We start from the raw sequence: 21,545 nt of genomic DNA on the forward strand, positions 1-21,545 counted from the left end.
CTAGACTGAATTATTTATAGATTCTTGGGAAAAAGGCATTTCATAGACATGGACAAGTGACTTCATGATGTTTCCTAGGACCCAATCTTCTCCAATCCCTCAAGCAGTCCCTGATGACTTTTTAATTTATTTTTGGGGTAGGCACAGCATACTTTATTAATGGCACACAATAAAAGGTAGGGCTCCCTAAGTCCCTCCTCTTCCTCGGGGGTTCTAGGGTGGAAACTCTCAGTGTTAAAGATGAGAAGCTCTCAGTATGGTGGGTGATAGAATTGAGAAGACTCCCAGTAGCTGAGGGCCTCTCTCTTCCTGTTTTGATTTTTCTAAGGCCAGTGGTCCTGGAGACTCTTTTTCCTTGGAGGCCATGTGGACCACAAGGTCTATCACCCTGTTCCTATAGCCAAACTCATTGTCATATGAGAAAATAAACTTAACGAAGTGGTCATTGAGAGCAATGCCAGCACCAGCATCTAGTGTGGAAGAATGGGAGTCACTGTTAGAGTCACAGGAGACAACCTGCTCTTCTGTATAGTCCATGACACCCTTTAGGTGGTCTAAAATGCCTGCTTCATCATCTTTTTGATGTCATTATATTTGATAGCTTTCTCTCACATGGAGATCAGATCCATGGCAAACACATCAGGGGTGGGGACACAGAAGACCATACCTGTGACCTTCTTATTCAGCTCAGGGCTGACTTTTCCCATAGCCTTGGCAGCAGCAGTAAAAGCAGAGGTGATGTACAGGGAAGCCCCACGGCTATTGTGGCACAACTTCCCAGAGGGTCCATCCACAGTCTTCTTGGTGGCAGTGGTGGCATAGACTATGGTTATGAGATCCTCCACAGTGCCAAAGTTATTACAGATGACCTTGACCAATGAAGACGGAGCAATTGGTGGTACAGGAAGCACTACAGACAATCTTGAGGGAGTTGTCATACTTCTCAGGGTTCACACTCATCGGGAACATGGGGCAACTGCAAAAGGGGGAGAGATTGTGATCTTTTTGTCTCCACCTTTCCAGTGAGCTCCAGCCTTCTCCAAGGTAGTGAAGACACCAGTGGGCTTCACAGCATATTTAGCACTAGCATCACCTCATTTGATGATGGCAAGATCTTGCTGCTGAAAGGTGAAGATGGGTTTTACATTGATGACAAGCTTCCAGTTCTCAGACTTGACTGTGCCAAACTTGTCATGGATGGAATCATACTGGAACATACAGATCACATAGTTAAGGTCAATGAAGTGGTCACGGATGGCAACAAAATCCATTCAACAGAGTTGAGAGCAGCTCTGGTGAGCAGGTGCCCCATATAGACAAATGTAATTACTCCAGCCTTCACCATCACGTCTCAGGTTATAGCTTGCACTCTGCATTGCACAAGAAGATGCAGCTGCCTGTTGAACAGGGAGGAGCAGAAAGTCCCAATGGCTAACTAGTTTTCTCCTTCTCAAACAAACTTAAATGGCATTAAATGCTGTGACATTTCTCCACTCTCTTCTACTTATTTATTCATCCATTTATTCTTTCATTTAGTAATTATTGAGAGCCACTGTGTTTGACACTGAAGATGTATAACTTGTTTCTTGCTATCAAGTGTTTACATGATAATTTTTCACTGATCATTTTAGCAACATGATAAATGTACTACATTGGGTAGCTTTACAGCAGTAACAACCACAAACAATATATACTTTTCATTAATGTTACATGTAGATAGCTGTGGATTGGCTGCTGTGACTCCATGTTTTCCCATTCCAGAACCCAGGCTTAAGAAACAGACCTGAAATTCTCCTGGCAGAAGGAAAAGAGTGGGAGCTAATTGGCCAACAGCTTTGAATGCTTCTGCCTGAATGTGATATGCAGGTGATTCTCATTATTCATGGTAGTTATAGTCTACAAAGTGACCACAAACACTAAATTAGCAAATACTGAACTATTTCTCCAAAGGGACCTGCAAACCTTTATTCACAGCACTTTTGTCAACCAAAATGCCACTCGAGTTAAATAGTTTTGTTTGTCAAAGTCTTGTATTATAAGCCAGCGTCAAAAATGAATCAAGAAGACATAAAATCTAGAGAATGATTGCAACTTATGAATTGAAGCAGTAATCAAAAAAAGAAACTCCCTACAAACAAAGTCCTGGACAAGATGTCTGCACAGGTGAATTTTACCAAACATTCAAAGAACTAACATCTATCCTTCTCAAAATATTCCAGAAAAATCAAGAGAAGGGAAGACTCCCAAGCTCATGATCCTAATTCCAAGACCAGATAAAGACACTACAAAGAAAGAAATTTATAGTCCATTTATAGTTATTCCTGATGAATATAGATGCAAAAATTCTGTACAAAATATTAACAAATCAAATTCAACAATACACTAAAAAGATCATATACCATGATCAAGTGGGATTAAGCTCTGGAATGCAAGGTTGGTACAATATCTATAAACCAATTAATGTGATAAACCACATAAACAAAATGAAGGGTAAAAATTATACAATTATATCAGCAGATGCATAAAAAGCAGTTGAAAAAATCCAGCACTGATTTATGATAAAAATTCTCAGCAATGTGGGAATAGAGGGAACAAATCTCAGTATAATAAAGGATGTATATGACAGACCCAAAGCTAACATCATACTCAATGGAGAAAAAACAAAAGCATTCCCTTAAAGATCAGAAAGAAGACAAGGATGTCCACTTTTACCACTCTTATTCAACATAATACTGGAATTTTTGTCACAAAAGTCAAATAGGAAGAAGAAATAAAAGGCATCTAAATAGAAAAGGAAGAAGGGCTCATTATTTGTAGATGACACGATACTATTTAGGGAGAAAGCTAAAGATTCCACTAAAACAACTGGATCTGATAAATAAAGTCGTGAGATACAAAAAGAATATTCAGAAATTGGTTGAATTTGTATAAAATAGTAACAGCTATCAGAAAGGGAAACTAATCACAATGAGATATCACCTCACACCTGTCAAAATGGCTATCATGAATAAATCAACAAACAAATGCGGGCGAGGATGTGGGTAAAGGGAGACCTCATGCACTGTCGGTGGGAATGCAGACTGGGGCAGCCACTGTGGAAATCAGTATGGAGATACCTCAAAAAATTCAAAATGTAACTGCCTTATCACCCACTGATTCCACCTTTGGATATATATCCGAAGAAACCTGAAACACTAATTCAAAAGAATATATGCACCCCTATGTTCTTTGCAGTTTAGTCAAGATTTAGAAGCAGCCCAAGTGCCCATCAGTAGATAAATGGATAAAAAAGCTGTGGTACATATACACAATGAAATACTACTTAGCCATTAAAAGAAGGAAATCTTACTTTGGCAACAGGATGGATGAATGTGGAGAGTATTATACTAAGCAAAGTAAGTCAGAGAAAGACAAGTATGATGTGATTGTACTTATATGTGGAATCTTATAAAAAATAAACTAACAAAATAGAAATAGACTCATAGATACAGAGAACAGACTGACAGTTGTTGTGGGGAGAGGGGTTTGGGGGCTGATGGAAAAGATGAAGTGATTAAGCAAAGAAAAAAACCTCACAGATATAGACAACAGTATGATGATTACCAGAGAGGAAGGGCATTGAAGGAGTAGTAGTAGTAAATTAGGATAAATGGTGATGGCAGGAGACCTTACCTCCCATTTACAATTGCCTCAAAAATATTTAATAATAAATTTAATCAAGGAAGTAAAAGATCTGTACTCAGAAAATTAAAAGAAACTGGAGAAAGAAATTGAGGAAGATACAAATAAATGAAATCATATACTGTCCTCATGAATGGGAAGAATTAACATTATTAAAATGTCCATACTACCCAAAGCAACCTAAGATTCAATGCAATTCTGAGCCAAATACCAGTGGCATATTTCACAGAACTAGAAAAAATATTCCAAAAATTTATATGGGACTACAAAAGATCCCAAATGACCACAGCAGTCTTGAGAAAGAAGAACAAATTTAGAGGTATCGTGCTGCCTGATATCAAATTGTACTACAGGCTTTACTAGCCAAAACAGTGTGGTACTGGCATAAAAACAGTCATATAGATCAATGGAACATAATACAGAGCCCAGAAATAAACCCACACTTATATAGGCAATTAATATTTGACAAAGGAGAGAACACACAACAGGGTAAAGACAGTCTATTCAATAAACGGTGTTGGGAAAATTGGACACATTCATGCAAAATAAAAATGAAAATAGACCACCTCTTACACCATATGCAACAATAAACTCTAAATTGATTGACAATTTAAGTGCAAGACTAAAACCATAAAAATCCTAAAAGAAAAGGTAGTAAAGCCTCTGAAATTTCTCTCAGCAATATTTTTCTGACATAGCTACTTGGGCAAGGGAAACAAAAGAAAAAAATAACAAGTGGGACTACATCAAACTGAAGTTTGCATAGGAAAGGAGATCGTTGACAAAATGGAGGGTCCTCAAAATTTTTAAATGGTACTGCCTTATATCCAGCAATTCCACTTCTGGGTATATATATTCAAAGAAACACAAAACACTAATTCTAAAGGACACACACACTCCCTATGTTCATTGCATTACTTGTACTACTTGTATTACTTACAAGCCAAATATGGAAGTAACCTAAGGGCCCATAAATAGATGAGTGGATAAAAAAGTGGTGGTACATATATATAATGGAATATTACTCAACCACAAAAAAAGAATTAAATCTTAGCCTTTGCAGCAGCATAGATGGACCTATAAGCCAGTCAGAAGAAGACAAATACCACATGATTTCACTTAGAAGTGAAATCTAAAGAACAAAATAAATGAACAAACAAAATTGAAACAGACTCAGAGATATAAAGAACAGATGGACTACTGCCAGAGGGCAGGTAGTTGAAAGACAAACCAAAAAAAGTGAGCAGAGTAAGAAGTTCAAATTGTTAATTACAGAATAGTCATGAGAATATAAAGTACAGCATAGGGAATATAATCAATAATATTGCTATAACTATGTATGGTGCCAGATGGGTATTGGAAACATCCAGTGTGTGTGGGGGGAGCAGTTTGTAAAATACAGGATTATCTCACCACCATACTGTACACATGAAACTAATATAAAATAATATTGAATGTAAATTGTAATTGAAAAATAAAATTTTAAATGCAAAACTTTAATATCTTAAACCAATGAATGAAGATTTATTTCTTGTGCACACCATCTTTAAATCTTGAATAGAAATTGCCCGTTTTTGCCATAAGTTTTTTATATGTATCATAATTCAGGTAGGTAGCACAAAAAGAGAACTTAATTGATGTTCAACGATAATAAAATTGCCCATCTTAGTAATAAATATTTTTCACAAAATAAACATCTATGGAAAACTGGGGTTAAAATTCTTAATGGGAAATATAAAGCAAGTATTAATGGTGATCCAGTTTTGAAAGAAAGGCCTAATAAAATCCAACTTTCTTCATTAAAATTCTTAGAGATCACTCTTTTATTGTGAGGTCTTCATTGAATGGCAGACCTTGGAAGGCATTTTTAGGTTATTGGAGCTGTGGTAATCCCAAAGCAGACAAGTGAAAACAACTTTACCAATTTGTATATAGTAACAGTAGTTACTATATACAACAAACTGGTGGAGTACTCTGTAAGGACATCTTTTGGGCTGATAGGATTACTTAGCATCGTAAAGTAATACATTTTGTACTGATGTTTCCCAAATCTGAAGACTATTTTTTGGTGGCTTAAGATGATTTCCCATCTAGTTTCTTACAAAGCTCCCCAGAAGATGTTGCTACATAGTCTGAATATGGACACTTAAAGAAAAAAGAAACCTGTATTTTCAGTCTGGTGGATGGAAACATAAAGGCATAGAACGTTAATATAAGGTTATTGGGGCTACTGAAACATTAGTTCAATGTAAATGGCAGATTATTTTAAACCATAAGGTTATGGGATTATTTTATTACTACTGGTTTGATATTCTAATTTTTACCCATAGCTCTGCCACTAATTTCCTATGTGATTTCAGGTAAATAATTTTAACTTCAGCTTCTTTTGAGAAATAAAATCAGGTATATTATTAATAAAGGTGTTTCACAATCCTAAAACTTCATATTTCCTTGAAACTTTCTAATGACCTTATTTGGGTTAAACTATTGGTGGCAATTATTATGGGCAGATTGTGTAGCAGAAATGTTTGTCCTCATTCTACTACCTTCAAAAAATGCCCTGTATTTCCAGGGAAGGTCAGTAAGCTGCAGGGTATTGATGGGGTGGGGGTTGAGGGCAATATTGATTCAGGACGTGCTAGCCCAAAATATCGCACCTTGGCATATTAAATATTTCAAAACTAAAGAACTTTGAAAACTAGGATGTGCAGGAAGGTTTTTCTGGTCTTTCCCTGAAGACGGTCATACAAATCTTCATTTGGGAGGTGCCCTTCCTACATCCAGGGGAAAGAAGCATCCTTATTTCCGAAGTCAATGGGATAAGGAGGAATATGAATAAACAGGTCTTGCTAAGTTTCCTTCAGTTTACAACACTAGCATATCCTTCCACAACTTTCCCATCTTCATCAAACACAGCACAAAAACACTTAGGTTTAACTATTTCTTTGGTTCTTTACTTTTTTATGAAGGCTTCAGTGTCACATAAAATAATGTTTTGTAAATTTGTATGTCTTTCATTTGCTGGTTTTTTTGTTACAGAGGTCCCAGTTGAAATTTTAGAAAAGTAAAGGGAAAAGATATCCCCCGTCCCCCAACAAGTATATCACAATTGAGCAAGTCATGGGATCTGGGGCCAATTACTGATAGATCCCGTCAACCTCTTGAAGATTGGATCATGGGGGCATAATCTCAAACAGATCAGTAGAACACATACTCAATGAAATAGGAGCTACTAAAGAAAACAAAGCTAAGAATCACATCGAGGTAGGATCCTGACATGATTTTATTCCAATGGTTTAAATAAATTCCTGTCCCACCCCTAATTCACTTCTTACTTCTCTTGCTAATGAGGAAGCAGCAGAGACTCAATAGAGAGGCAGTCAATTTAATTTGACAAACTTGCCTAAATTAGGAGAGTCTGAATTAGCTTTGACCCAGGGAAAGAGCTGAGCTTTGCAACTCTAAACAAAGCCTGACTCCTTTTAGGGTGTATTCTCCACAAACACAACCCGAGGTTACACAAGAGATCATTTTTCTACAAGACATCGCCAACAATGCCCAAGGCAAAATTCCAAGACATAATTTATCTTCACCATTCTTCAAACATTTTCACCTTCTGCTCCCAAGCCCCAGTACAAGAAATGTGTGAAGTCTAGCTGTAAAAGCCTACGGATTTAACTGCATAAAATGTGAAAGGCATTTTGGGGGCTACAAATACAAGTCATACATAATGCCACCCATTAGGTTGCTTCCACTTATTACTTAATAGGAAAAATGGAATGCTTTAATAAATTAACGAGAACAATCACAGGCACAAAAAAGCCTTCTGTATGGAAAACACCCCAAATTCAAAAAGAATTAGTTTTCCCAACTCCCATAGAGTACTGTGATCTGGTTTCAGGGTGTACTATGAAAGGCGATTTAACTAATCCCCTTTGAGAGTTTCGACAGTTTGAAACGCTTTTCTTTTAACCTAAACAATCCTCTAATCAGTTAAATTCATTAGCAGTGAATAGTCTCTTAGGGCCTTCAGATTAACTTCCATAGCCCACGCTCCCCTCCCACCCTCCAGAGTTGATGAAATCAAATGCCTTGGAGTTGCAAGTTTTGGTAATTCACATCATTTAACAGAACATAGAAATAACTGGAGCGGGGGTGAAAGGGTATGTGCAAATTTTCATAGCTTAGGGACTGCAAAAGTGAGAAAATGACGCCACCTCCTGGTTAAGCGATGGGAACAAGCAGGAAAAAAAGCTGACCAACTTGCAGGATAAGCAGCTTCTTGCTTTTCCAATCAGGAAGCTGCCTTTCTCCTCGATTGCAAGCTCTTCTGAGACCCGCCCTCCTGGAGGTTCTGACCACTCAGTGAGCCCCAATTAACTTGATTGACAAGGCAACTGCCCGGTCCGTTACCTAAATTCGTCACTCCGGAAACAGCGAACCGATGTTTCCGGAAACTCAGCGTCCGCTCTCTCCCAGAGTCCTTTGCCTTCCGGCTATGTTTAGTCGCTCCGGCCAGTCCCGCCTTGCGCGCCCATTTCGAGACCAAGTTTAAATTTCAGCTTTCCAGGCTCGAGATTCTGGCACAGATTTCCTGGGACTGGGTTCTTGGGCAGTGGCTATGGGGGCAGGAATGGCGCAGCTGGAGGGTTACTACTTCTCGGCTGCCCTGAGCTGTACCTTTTTAGTGTCCTGCCTCCTCTTCTCCGCCTTCAGCCGGGCACTCCGAGAGCCCTACATGGACGAGATCTTCCACCTGCCGCAGGCGCAGCGCTACTGTGAGGGCCACTTCTCCCTCTCGCAGGTGGGGTCCCCATCCTCCCCCACCCCGCGACAAGCCAAGGAGAACAGCCCCAGAGCTAGTTCTCCCATCCTTATACTTAGATCCCTTTGCCCCACCCTCTCAGCCTTAACGCGTGAAAAGAACTGGGTAATCTTTTATTCCTGTCTCTGAGGTCTGTGAAATGTTTGTTGAATGAATAAACAGCAGAGCTGCCATCTAGGAAGTCATGTTATGACATTAGGGAGTTGAGTTACTGCCCCTTTTCATGGCAACTGGTGATGGTTATCTCAGGTTTTCCTCCTCTATCCGTGTATGAGGCCGTGGGCAGCTCCTAGGAAATAGCAGAAAACTTCACTTGAGCTCATCTGTCAGGCATCTCACTGTTTTTGGGGGATAGGATAGGGTGAGGAGGGGGTATCTTCAGCCACCAAGAAGTAACGAGTTATCATAATTTCATCCTTAGTATTTTGGGGACCCTTTTGTTAACTGGATAAAGTGTCAACTAGTGAAGTGGCATCATGTTTAACAATGTAAATATAGAGGTAGAAATTTAAAAAAATTATAGCAGGCTCTGGAATAACTTCCTTTGTTCAAGTACATTCTTTATAACCTTGATGAGATGTGGTAGGAACTTAACTCTTGTGTAAAATTCGTTTCGTTATATGTTTCATTTAAATCTTAGAACCTATCGCAGATGTTAAGAGAGGACTTACTGCAGGCATATAATTTTTCCTCCTCTGGTGAGGCAGTGTCGAGTGGCTAGAAATACAAAGTCCAGTTAGAGAAAGACCTGAATTCAAATCTCAGAGTTTATTGACTAGTTGTGTGACTTTGTAGATTTCTGAGTTTCAGGTTACTCATCTGAAAATGACAAAAATAGTGTCTACTCTAGGGTATGTGGCAGGATTAAATGCAGAGGGTTTAGCACACTTTTTGGCTCAGTACATGTTACCTTTCATTATGGAGCCTCTGGTTTCATCTCTTTAAACACTTCTTTCTCTCCAAACACATCAGAGTTCCAGCTGATATTTCCACGCTTTTAAAACCTGGAACATTTGTGACTTAATTGCCAAAATACAAGATTTCAGAAGAGTAGGTCCTCTGAAGAATAGAAACTGATTTTAAGTTGTTGTGTACTGATTGGTGATACCTTAGTCACCAAGCAAAATAAAAGCAAAACTTTTCTTCAGAGGTGACATCTGATCAGCCAAGGACTTATTTGTGTCACAGAAATAACTTTTAAAAATGCCCAGTTCTTGGTCAAGATGTTTTTGACCTTCACATCTTTGTGTCAGTCCCTTTGCTGTTGCTTCATTGTCAGCCTTTCATTTTTAAGTGGGACCCCATGATTACTACATTGCCTGGCTTGTACCTGCTCTCAGTGGGAGTGGTCAAACCTGCCACTTGGATCTTTGGATGGTCTGAACATGTTGTCTGCTCCATCGGAATGCTCAGATTTGTGAATCTTCTCTTCAGTGTTGGCAACTTCTATTTACTGTATTTGCTTTTTCGCAAGGTACAACCCAGACACAAGGTATGTTTTCAAAGTAATTTAGTATAAGTTTATATGCAGTTAAATTCACGATTATGATAAACTGATTTTATGACATTTGGTGGGAAACGTCTTAAATACTTAGTATTCGTGTATATTTTGTAAGGCTAAAGCAAGACCCCCCAACTCCATTTTAGAAGAAATGTACATTTAAATACTTCAGTAACATATTTATAAAATCTAAAGTAAATGGTTGTTCATGAATCAAATCCAGAGTTAATATTTACTGAGCTTACTCCATATGTAAGCACTGAAACTAGAGGAAAATGAGGCTTTTTTTTTTAAAAGAAAGTTACATTTTCATTAGGGGAAACAGACTTTAACTGAGAGATTTTTGTGTGACTTAATGGGGGGCCCTGGAGGTGAATTGCCTTGATTTGAATTCTATCCATTTACTAATTACCTTACTTTAGGTAGGTTACCCCAAGTGACTCCCAGTCTTCATCTGTGAAATGGGAATAATATAGAATCTACCTCATAGGACTGTTATGAACAGTAAAAGAGATTAATGATGGGAGGTGCTTAGAATAGGGCCTGATGTAATATTGTAGTAAGGGCTCCTAAGTATTCATTATAATACTGTAATTAATGTTTAACTTAAAGAGATTATTTCAGTAGTGTAAATAATGAGAGGGAGATAGGAAACAGACACTGTAGATACAGAGGAGGAGCACAGCACTCGCCACAGGCAGGCTCTCTGGAAGGGAGAGGTGGGTGACCATGGGTGAGGCTTCACAGGGAAGATGGTACCTGATCTGATTCTTGATGAACAGATGGGGCTTTAGGGTGGGAATGAATCCTGGCAGGAGAAACATAAGTGCAAGTAGAAAACATGAGCAGCAGATGCAGGGAATTGGTGTTTGGACTTTGAGGATTTAATAGTATAGAGATGTGAGGCTGGAGAAGTAGGTAGGAGTAAAGTCATGAACATCTTTAAATGTTTTGACCTCGAAAGGTAATGGACAGCCCTTAATTTCAATCAAGGCTGGCTTTGATTTGGTGACTTAGATTAAATGAAAGCTACAATCCAAGGAAAAGAGAACACTGCCAAATTCCAAAATAGCATGTCAGAGTCTAAGAAAAGATATTTAACTGTAGATTGAGCCCAATGTTTTCAAGAAAATACCTGTAATTTCAACATGAAATATGAAGATCATTGGGTATGGTGGTGTATGTATGCTATACACATATTTACATAAAACTCTAGTGCAGAGTTTTAAAGGGATATCCTTGAAAGAAATTGGTGATGCTGGCTAAATGTATGCTTATTGAAGGTGCTGAGACTTAACCCCAGGGGAGCAGAACCACCTGCACTAGTATTTCCCATTCGTCTCTTCATGTTCCACATAGAATTTAGTTCAGTGTCTTGTACATAATAACTCCTTAAGTGTTATGGAGTGATTCAAAGTATTTTAGGCCATAGAAGTTTTGGCACCAACATTTATTGTTTTATCAGCTTTCCAACTGATAGGTGTAACTAGAAAGTGCCAGAGTATTCTTATAAATATGTATTGTGTTTTTGCAAAGCCAAAAGTAAAATTAATATTAAATAATTTTATCTAAATAAGATTCATGTAGTTTTTTTTTAAGTAGTCCATTAGCTGAACAGAAAAAGCATATTTGTTTTATCATGAAAATAATGTTAACTGTGATTTCTCTTTCTCCTAGGCCGGCTCAAGTATCCAGAGAATCTTGTCAACATTAACCCTAGCAGTATTTCCTACACTCTATTTTTTTAACTTCCTGTATTATACAGAAGCAGGATCCATGTTTTTTACTCTTTTTGCCTATGTGATGTGTCTTTATGGAAATCATAAAACATCAGCCCTGCTTGGATTTTGTGGTTTCATGTTTCGCCAAACAAATATTGTCTGGACTGCATTCTGCGCAGGAAACATCATCGCACAAAAGCTAACCGAAGCTTGGAAAACTGAGCTACAGAAGAAGAAGGAAGAGAGGCTTCCCCTTATTAAAGGACCATTTTCAGAGTTCAGGAGAATTCTCCAATTTCTTTTAGTTTATTCCATGTCCTTTAAGAACTTGAGTATGCTTTTCCTTCTGACTTGGCCGTACATCCTTCTAATGTTCCTGTTCTGTGTTTTTGTTGTGGTTAATGGTGGCATTGTGGTTGGCGACCGGAGCAGTCACGAAGTCTGTCTCCATTTTCCCCAGCTATTCTACTTTTTCTCTTTCACCCTGTTTTTTTCCTTTCCTCACCTGCTGTCTCCTAGCAAAATGAAAGCTTTCCTTTACTTAGTTTGGAAACGTAGAATTCAGTTTTTTGTGCTTGCTTTATTCTCTGTATTTTTAGTTTGGAAATTCACTTATGTTCATAAATACTTGTTAGCAGATAATAGGCATTATACATTCTATGTGTGGAAAAGAGTTTTTCAAAGATACGAAATCATGAAATATTTGTTAGTTCCTGTCTATATATTTGCTGGTTGGAGTATTGTTGACTCATTGAAATCAAAGTCAGTTTTCTGGAACTTAATGTTTTTCATATGCTTATGTACTGTTGTAGTACCTCAGAAACTGCTAGAATTTCGTTACTTTATTTTACCTTATGTTATTTATAGGCTCAACATACCTCTGCCGCCCATATCTAGACTTGTTTGTGAGCTGGGTTGCTATGCAGTTGTTAATTTCCTAACTTTTTATATCTTTCTGAACAAGACTTTTCAGTGGCCAAACAGTCAGGATACTCAGAGGTTTATGTGGTAATATCACAGATATCGTGAACTCTCAAAATAGATTTAGTGTTTGGCATTCCCATAGGAGCAAGTGAGCAGGTAAAAATTACGGACTTTTTTTTAGACACAGTGGTGATCCTCAGATCAATCAGATTTTATTTTTAAGCATTGGATATATATGTTTTAGACATACATAACAAATCCAAGGGAGTGAAGTGGTTAAGAACCTAGAAAAGTTTAAGGCTTGTTCCATAAACCTGAGTAATAATGGAAAATCCAATTGTTTACAGTTGTCTCATGATACCTCCGGGACTGCTGGCCACTTAGCAGCTTGGAAACATTTTACAGATACAAGTTTAAGAAAACTGGGCATGTATCATACCCGTATTTTGCCATGTATAATGCGCACTTTTTTGCCCAATTTTTTTAGGTAAAAATAAGGGCGCACATTATACATGGGTATAATGATTACATACCATGGGTATAATAATGGGTATAATAACCCCGTATATAATGCACACAAAAAACATGGGTACGCATTACATGCGGCAAAATACAGTAATACTGGAACTTATGTATTCTCTTCAGAAAGCAATAGACAAAATATTTGAAAAATATTTACAAGTGATCAGGTAATATTCTTGATTGAAAAGTTGCTTAACATTTCAGTAAATGTAGTTTTAATCATAAGACAAAATAGACTCATGGATAGTAAATATTAGAAATTTGAGGCTCATGTCTGTACACCTAGGATTTAAATCATTGGTTCTTGATAATGGTGAAGCTCTTTCACTAATTCTAATGTGAAATATGTGATGGCCAAAGATAAAGTGTGTTGATGCTAATGCCTCTTAAAAGGGAGTTGTTGTTTTTTTTAAATATGTTACTGTATTAGTTTTCTTTGGCTGCCATAACAAATTGCCGCAAACTTGGTGGCTCAAAAAAAATTTGTCCCACCTTTTTGGGGTCATAAATTTGAAATGACGGTGTTGGCCGGCATGGTTCCTTGTGGAGGCTCTGAGGGAGAGTCGGTCACATGCCCCCGTCCCGGCTTCCGGAGGCTGTCTGCAGGCCCTCGCTGGCACGTGGTTTGTAGATGCTTCATTCCGGTCTCTGCCCTTGTCTTCATTGAGCTTTCCCCCTGTCTTGTCTTTGTCTTACAAGGACAATGTCACGAGATGTAAGGCCCGCCTTCACCCAGGGTGGTCTCCTGACCACATTAACTCAGAATTACCTACAGAGACTTTTTCCAAATAGGGTCACGTTTACAGGTTCCAAGGAGACATATCTTTTGTGGGACACTTTTCAACCCACTAACATTACCAAAGGAGACTTTAGGATAAACTTTGTAAAAGTGTAGGAAATAATTTCTTTGCTGAGATAGTTTAAATAAAGTTTTATTTTTACTGAGGTTACAACGACTCACTTTCAAGGTCACAGAAATACAAAACTAAAGGTAACTGGTATTTGATTCCATTGTACAAGAAAAGTTAGAATTGAAAGGAAGTTTAGAAATCATTTGATTTAGTCTTTGTAGATTAGGGAAAAACTTCTTGGGTAGGATTTTTGTGCTTTGGTTTTTGCATTCTGTGTCTACTATTTTGAGTGCATTCATTGGGTTGTCATTCCACTAGAGAAAAGTGCTATTGGGATATGTTAACTTTGACATGTAAACTTAGAACTGTGAATAGAACTCATGGTTTAACCTCATTTTATGTTTGTAAACTTTCAAAAATAGCTGTGTGAACAAATTTGTCTTTGGTGTTGAATAATGTTTTTTTCTGGGTTTTAAATAATGAGTGGAATTGGAAAGTATTCTGCACTTGCAAATATGAAATTGTGTACATGCGGAAGTTACGAGTGTTGTGGAGTAATAAATACAGAGCAATCGTTTGTTGTGCTCTGCTCAGTTCTTAGAAAGTAGATCGACTTTTTGGTTATAACAGGGATTGCAGGACAGATATTTGCACCCAAACTGTTTAAAAATTTGATAAGAAACCATACTCAAATAACTTAAAATGGCAATCTGAATTGCAGGAAGTCAAAATTGGGGGGAAAATGTGTGATTTACGAAAGCTGGCTTTCTTGTCTGATATAAAAGGCTTTTTTATGTTTAGAAATGTATCTGATGGGAAAACTTTTCCTCTCAAATCCAAATGAGGAGACCATTCCACCCCATGGACTGGGGGAAGTGCTGTCCTGTTAAGTAGTTTTTGAATCTTTGCCTGAGGGTGTTTTCAGAGAGAGAGAGAGAGAGAGAGAGAGAGAGAGGAAGGAGAGGTAGGTGGGAAAGGGGGAGAGAACCAGTGAGTCGCCTACCTGGCCAGGGCTGTTGCAGTTCATTTTCAAGTTCCTATTATGTTAGGAGATGTTTTGGAGAAAAATCTGCAGTCAAGAGAAAACAAGTTAATCTCAGATGTTTTCTATAACGTACATAAAATACAGTACTTAACATTTTAGAAAATGATGCTGTGAATTACAAGGTGCTATAGAGCATTGCTTTGAGACATATCCTAAGTGTTCTCTGTGTTTTAAACATTTTTAAAGAGTTACCAAATAGATATTTTCAATATGAAGTTTAAAAAATTAGACTTAATTTCTTGATTAAAAGGTGATTGTAGAACAAGTATTGATAAGCTAGAGGGCCTGTGGAGCCTTGAAGTTATATTAAAGTGTAAGTAGGGTTATATTAAAGGATGTCAAAAAGATTTAGTCCAAACATATTTAGGCCCAATAATAAACCTGTGTGAACTTTTTTCCTTACATCAAATTTCGTAGATATAGTGTACATACTGTCTTTATATAGCATTAGTAAGGTTCAAGTATGCTGTGTTTTCTCATATATTATTTATATTTTCTCCTAGTGGGTGCCCAGAAATCTTTTCCAGTGCATCTGTGTATTTAAATTATTTGGAAATGTAGTACTCCCAAGGTTAACCATAGCATGTCATTTGGCAAGAGAAATTATTTTGTTAGCGCTCTGGCTTCTGGAATGTGCTTAGTCTATCATAAAGTACTTTAATAGGGACAGTGTGATGCAGTTGATTTCTGACAAATCAGCAGTGTCTGTGGCACATTGTGAGTTTGACCGACAAGGGTCTTGACTCCAAATGCCAGTTGAACGTCCACTTTCCTTTTTTTTTCTTTGCAATTGAAGACATGGGAAGAAAAGAGATCCTCAATTTTTATTTATACCCCCTAAATAGGAAGCTATTAGATGCACTTTATTTTTTTTTACTTTTAAATTACAGTTGATTACAATTTTATATTAGTTTCAGGTGTACAACTCCATGATAAGACATTTATATAACTTACAAACTGGTCACCCCGATAAATCTAGTGCCCCTTTGGCACCATACATAGTTACTATAACGTTGGCTCTGTTCCGCACGCTGTACTTTACATCCCTGTGACTGTTCTGTAACTACCCATTTGTACACTTCCTTGCCTTTCTCATCCATTTCCTCAAACCCCCCTGGCAACTGTCAAAATGTTCTCTGTATCTGTGTAGACTTGATTCTCAATAAAATGTTCATATAAAGAATTAAATTCATGTTCATTAAGTTAGCATTTATTTCTTGAAAGCAATCAGCATTTCATTAAAAAGTGAAACAATGTACCGTGCTAGTAACGTGGAAAACATTTAGTGGAAATCTAAACATGACTTAGGAATTTAACATGGCAGTTCAGACTATCGTATTTGATTATGACTTTGGTTTCAATAAGGCAAATGGTTTCATATCTGGTCCTCATTTCCAATAAACATAGTGTTTGTCATAACTTCAGCACCTGGCACATTGCTAGCCTTATTTCAAAAAGAATTTAGCCCCAGCCATATTTCCAAAAAGTTCACAAATATATAATAAGTATTGAGTAAATGTATACTGGATGAAGTTTCTAGTATACAAAGAAGTGAATATCCTAGAAAAAATTTACTGTATAACCATTAGCTAGTTTTAGGAAATCACATATTTTATAATGAGAGCCATCCTAAACTTTTTCTGCTTTAATTTCCTGATCTACTTTTAAATGTTTTTATTTACTATAGTGCCTAATATTTATGTGTTTCTTATAAATATGTTTTATGTTTATAATAGGATGTGATTTTAAAATTATTTTTTAAAGTAAGAAAAGTAACTTTTGACCATTAAATTATAATATAATCGATAGTTATTAGATATTTAATGAAAAGAATTTTCAACCAATTACATTTAGGCTGAATTTTATTTCTTTAAGGATAATTGTTAATTATGTTTTATTTAGGGTATTTGTATGTATTTAAATATTAAGACATTTTCAGTATACTAAAACTTGTATACCTGAGAAAATTATAAAAAGGGATATATTGAAAAAAAATTCATGAATCCAGCGCTAAATTCTTGGATGTTTGGAAATCATTTCTAGGGTAAGAGATTTTGCCACAGTGAAGTAATCCAAGAATATATTGCACTTTATAAAACAAGCAGTTGATGAATTTAGTGTTAATTTGAGGTCAGTGTATTACCATCTGACCAAAACAAATATGGTATTTTTCTAATGATGAAATATTAAATACTGTATTGAATTTTCACACTGATTAGTAAACTCACATCGATTCAGTTGAACCGTGTGCGTGCGCGCGTGTATGTGTGTGTGTGTGTGTGTGTGTGTGTGTGTGTGTGTGTGTGTGTGGCCTATGCAAAAGCACTGTTGTCATTTATAGAGCACCTGCAGTGTGCAGAGTGTGATGCCATTTGGCTGATTTACGGTCACTGTCACGTTGGATCACACACCCCTCTGAGGCAGAAGCTGATTTCCGTTTGCTAGAGAAACCAGATCAACATAACATAACTTGCAGCAGTCACTGCTGTCACTTCATAGCTCGGTCTGATTCCCAAGACTTCCGGACGGCTACTCTGCCTTCACTGAGAGTTTTTCATTAAGAGAAGTAGCATATGGAGAGAAGGGTGGTAATCCTATCTTCACTCTGCATTAGCCAGACTGTACATGGCATATTATTTGTGTACTGGTTGTAGTCACTTTTAGAAGTGCTAGAAACTTTAAAGAAGCATGAACAGATGGTGAGTGTTTTATGTTGCAAGAGAAATGGCTAAAAGAATAAATATATGGGATGTTTAACTTGGAGAAGCCAATATAACTTGATAACCTGTCCCCATAATTGAATAATTCTTTAGAAGGAGATCTGGAATATTCTATATTCCCTAAAATAAAATCAAGGACCAGCAGATTTCAACTTAAGAAAAACCCACATTCTCTAATCGTTTAGTTTCTGTGGGAAAATGGACCCAGAGAAAAGTTAAGTCTGCTTGCTCAGTGGGGGCAAGATTTCTGTTCAATAAGGATGCTTCAGCAGTTCAGATGGTAAGTAGATAGAATAAATAGGTTATTTTAAGATGCCTAAAAATCTTATGATTTGAAATGTGTAAGTTTGTTACAAGTAATTTTTTGCATTAATTGGTAAGTCATAGTGAAATAGTTGGTGACTTGCATGCCGTCTATGATAGATACACTTTAAATTTCTAAACAAACTTAACCTTGTTTTAGAAATAAAGTTGAGAATTACAACTTAGAAGATATTTTTAGCTGTAGTATTTGAGAGTCCTGCTAATATAGTATTTCATTTGTTTCCTATCATTTTAATTTCCCTTAGCACAAGAAAATGTGCTTCTTTTGAAAAGGTTTCCCCCCCAAAGATGTGTATGGTATACACTATCTACAAAATTGTTTTAAATGCACGCTCCACCAGGTGGTGATATTGTGCTATGTTTCCCAGTACTATGAACTTTTGTAATGTCTGAATTAACTTTTTCAGTTTTACATTTTGAACTACAAAGTATTTTTAGCATCTATGTTTATTATGATGTTATTCAAATGTTTTAATTGTATTAAGCTAAGGCAAATGTTAAAAAATCATTTGTGTTTTATAATCATGTGCTGCATAATTTAACCTAATATGTCATCATTTTTACTTCTTATGGCATAGTCAAGATCTTTTGTCATAGTGATAACAATGACAAATTTTAAAATTCATATAGTATCGTATCAGCCACTGTTTTAAGTGGCTGCTTTACCTACGTACCATAATTTATTGCCTCATAGTAATACTCTGCGATTAGTAATGTTTTTAAGTTATCTGCTCTGTATCGACATGAGGATCTATACTTACATTAAAGCGATTAAGTATTTTTCCAGAGATCACAAAATCACTGGCTGAGCTGGTATTCAAACCTAGGCAGACAGACTCAGAATCCATATTATCTACTCTGTTTGCGGGTGGGGCACAATCTACCTTCAAGTTTCTAACATTTTAGGAAGAAAAGTGATTATGGAGAATGTTGCTGATGCTCCCTGTTTGTATGTGGTTAATATGAGGCCCACACTCACTCGGGTCTTCCAGAGGCAGGTGGTCTTCCCTGTGCGGTTGTGTCTCCCATCCCCATCTTGGTGCTGGTGTCTCAAAGTGAGAAGTGTGTGCACATGAAAACGAGGGAGAAAAAAAAACCCTTGTGATTGGGTTTTTAACCATATTAATTTCCATTGAAATAAAGACCTTTGTTTTCATGAGAATGACCCCTGCTACAAAGTGGAGGAGCAGAGTCGTTCGGAAATTAATACTTAGTTTCTCCAAAGAGAGTTCTACTTTAAGTGAATTGTCAGTTAAGCATGACATATACTGGAATTTTTGAAAAATTTTAACTGGAAAAGCTTACCCTTAAAAAAAAGTATCTTCTAGGTGCTTTTAAGTTTTATATTTTGTTAGCTACTGTTCTGAAAAATAGAGATGTTTATTTGACTTCTAAAATTGTGTTGTGGTTAATTCACTTAAACTTGATTTTTAAGTAAACTTATTCTGTATAAGAATAAAAGACTTTGCTGATTGAAAAGTTTGTTCAAATATCATGGTTTTATCTTGTTTGCAGATCAGTTCATGTTCTATAATATTTTATAATTTATCAATTCTAACACATCCTCTTATTCTGAACTGTGTACTAGTAGCTTTTTCTTTCACTCTGTAGTAGTAGCCATTCTCTCCTGTCTCCCACCCACAAATTCTGTGCTTCATTAGTCTCCTTGAAATAATAGAACAGATATTTTTAAGTGCCCATCACCAGCCTGTATGACTATATTTTATTCTCATCACACAAGGAGGCCTTTAGATGACTGGCTAATCACACTTTGAACTTGTGGAGGCTTGGGTTTCTTTGTTAGTCCATGTCGATAGAAAGCCCAGCATGTTTTCTAAACACCTTTAACTGGGCATGACTCAAACCCCAAATTTTGATCTCTGTGGTAAGGAGAGGAGATCCCTACTTTGCACCCCCAGACTTCCAGGTCTTGCTTTGTCACAGGCTGCAGCTCAGAGATCAACCCAGGACTTATGCACAGATGCAGGGCTTCTTCCTTGTGACCCTCTCTTCTGGGATTTTCCTTCTTAATTTATAGCCACTCTGGCATCCTAAACTTCATCCTCTCTCATCCTAAGCCAATGATATTCCAGCTTTCGAAACAGGCTGTGTCAAGGGAAAAGTCACCCAGTGAGATTTTCCAGTTAAGTCCTATCTAGTTCCTGCCTGCTTTAGTTGGGTCTTCAGACCCAACTTCAAAAATATTCCTGCCTTCAAAATAGTCCTGCCTGCAAATATTCCTGCCTTCAGAAATATTTGTTTATTTTTTCCTTTTTAGTCAATCTGCAGAACAGTTAATACAATTAAAGTTCTTCTGCAAATTACCTGCCTAGCAGCCTTGTCTTGATTATAGTTGTCACTTTCTACTTCTCTCTAAGGAGGTTGGGTTGCTACTTTTGCTTTAAATTAGAACTAAACAGGAGAGTCCTGAAAGTAGTTTATGTGGGATCAGTTAATTTTTCAGAATATCAACTTCTAATATGGTCCCCTAATATAGTAAGTTATATTTGTATTTAAATCTAATAGTGATCACGTGAGGGTCCCTTATGTGAAAATGTTATCAAGAAATGAAAGTGACCGTGGCCTTCAGGCCAGAGGAGTCCACCTGCTAATCGGGGGCTAACATATGATGACCACCAAAGTGTAAGAGCTAGGGGGCTACATGGAAATAGGAATTACCTGGCCGAAGGGACAACGAAGTATGTCATAGGAAAAGTGACATCTGAGATTATACTTGGAGACCTGTCCAGACGTGAAAAACATTCCAGGCAGGACGAGGAGGCTTGAACAGTAAAACTATCATGCACTTGAGCAGCAGGTAACAACAGTGGCCAAATTATGGAGTCCTTGCTATATGCTAGACACTTAATGTAAATATTCAGTATGAATTAATTAAGCCTCATAGTATCTCTGCAAGGCAAGTACTAGACTTCACATTGCATTGTGAGGAAAATGAGGCATGGCGAATATGGAAAGTGCAGTCTCAGCAAGTGTGGCTTCAGAACCCGCCCCCTTTAGACAGGGCTCCATACCGACTCCCTCTGCACGTGTAGATAGTCCGACAGCCTACGCTGCACAGCAGCTGAGGTTATTGTTAGGCGGAAAATAGAAAACAATAACAGTGTTCTGCTGCACGCAGTGAGGAGCCAGAACACACATCCCACACACAGGCCACACACACATGCACATACTGTGATAATGGAATTGTAGAAAAGTAGCTATTATTTGGGAGAGGATGACCGGGTTTCCATTAAAACACAAAGATGAAAGGAATTTCTCTGTGTTCCCTCCTGCTCATAAACCCTGTTAGAAGTGGTGCAGGGACCAGGGAGAAGGTCGTTTCTAATAAGAAACATTAAAGATTTGGGGGAGCTACCCTAAAAGCTTCGGCCTGAAGGGTTTTGAAGCCAGGAGGAGAGGATGCAGTCTTC

The 21,545-nt window shown here is 37.3% G+C and overlaps 1 protein-coding gene and 1 pseudogene across 1 annotated transcript; one reads left to right on the top strand and one right to left on the bottom strand.

Annotated features, from left to right (window-relative positions):
- Positions 1-234: 234 nt before the first annotated feature.
- Positions 235-1,345, bottom strand: LOC119045122 (glyceraldehyde-3-phosphate dehydrogenase-like; annotated as a pseudogene).
- Positions 1,346-8,179: 6,834 nt separating this feature from the next.
- On the top strand, positions 8,180-16,258 carry ALG10 (ALG10 alpha-1,2-glucosyltransferase). The gene is made up of 3 exons (XM_037139714.2): positions 8,180-8,485; positions 9,801-9,998; positions 11,685-16,258. Exons 1-3 carry the CDS (start codon positions 8,303-8,305, stop codon positions 12,738-12,740), a joined length of 1,437 nt encoding a protein of 478 aa, XP_036995609.2. The 5' UTR covers positions 8,180-8,302; the 3' UTR covers positions 12,741-16,258.
- Positions 16,259-21,545: the final 5,287 nt, after the last annotated feature.

This window comes from Artibeus jamaicensis, unplaced genomic scaffold (assembly GCF_021234435.1).
Source record: "Artibeus jamaicensis isolate MK-2021 breed Jamaican fruit bat unplaced genomic scaffold, CSHL_Jam_final contig_233, whole genome shotgun sequence".
NCBI lineage: Eukaryota > Metazoa > Chordata > Mammalia > Chiroptera > Phyllostomidae > Artibeus > Artibeus jamaicensis.

What these genes read in the sequence shown, in the direction of transcription:
- ALG10 (XM_037139714.2), top strand. Translation starts at nt 8,303, where the DNA reads ATGGGGGCAGGAATGGCGCAGCTGGAGGGTTACTACTTCTCGGCTGCC. An exon ending in GCCACTTCTCCCTCTCGCAG is followed by an intron (nt 8,486 to 9,800) that starts GTGGGGTCCCCA and finishes TTCATTTTTAAG; the next exon opens with TGGGACCCCATGATTACTAC. An exon ending in AGGTACAACCCAGACACAAG is followed by an intron (nt 9,999 to 11,684) that starts GTATGTTTTCAA and finishes TCTTTCTCCTAG; the next exon opens with GCCGGCTCAAGTATCCAGAG.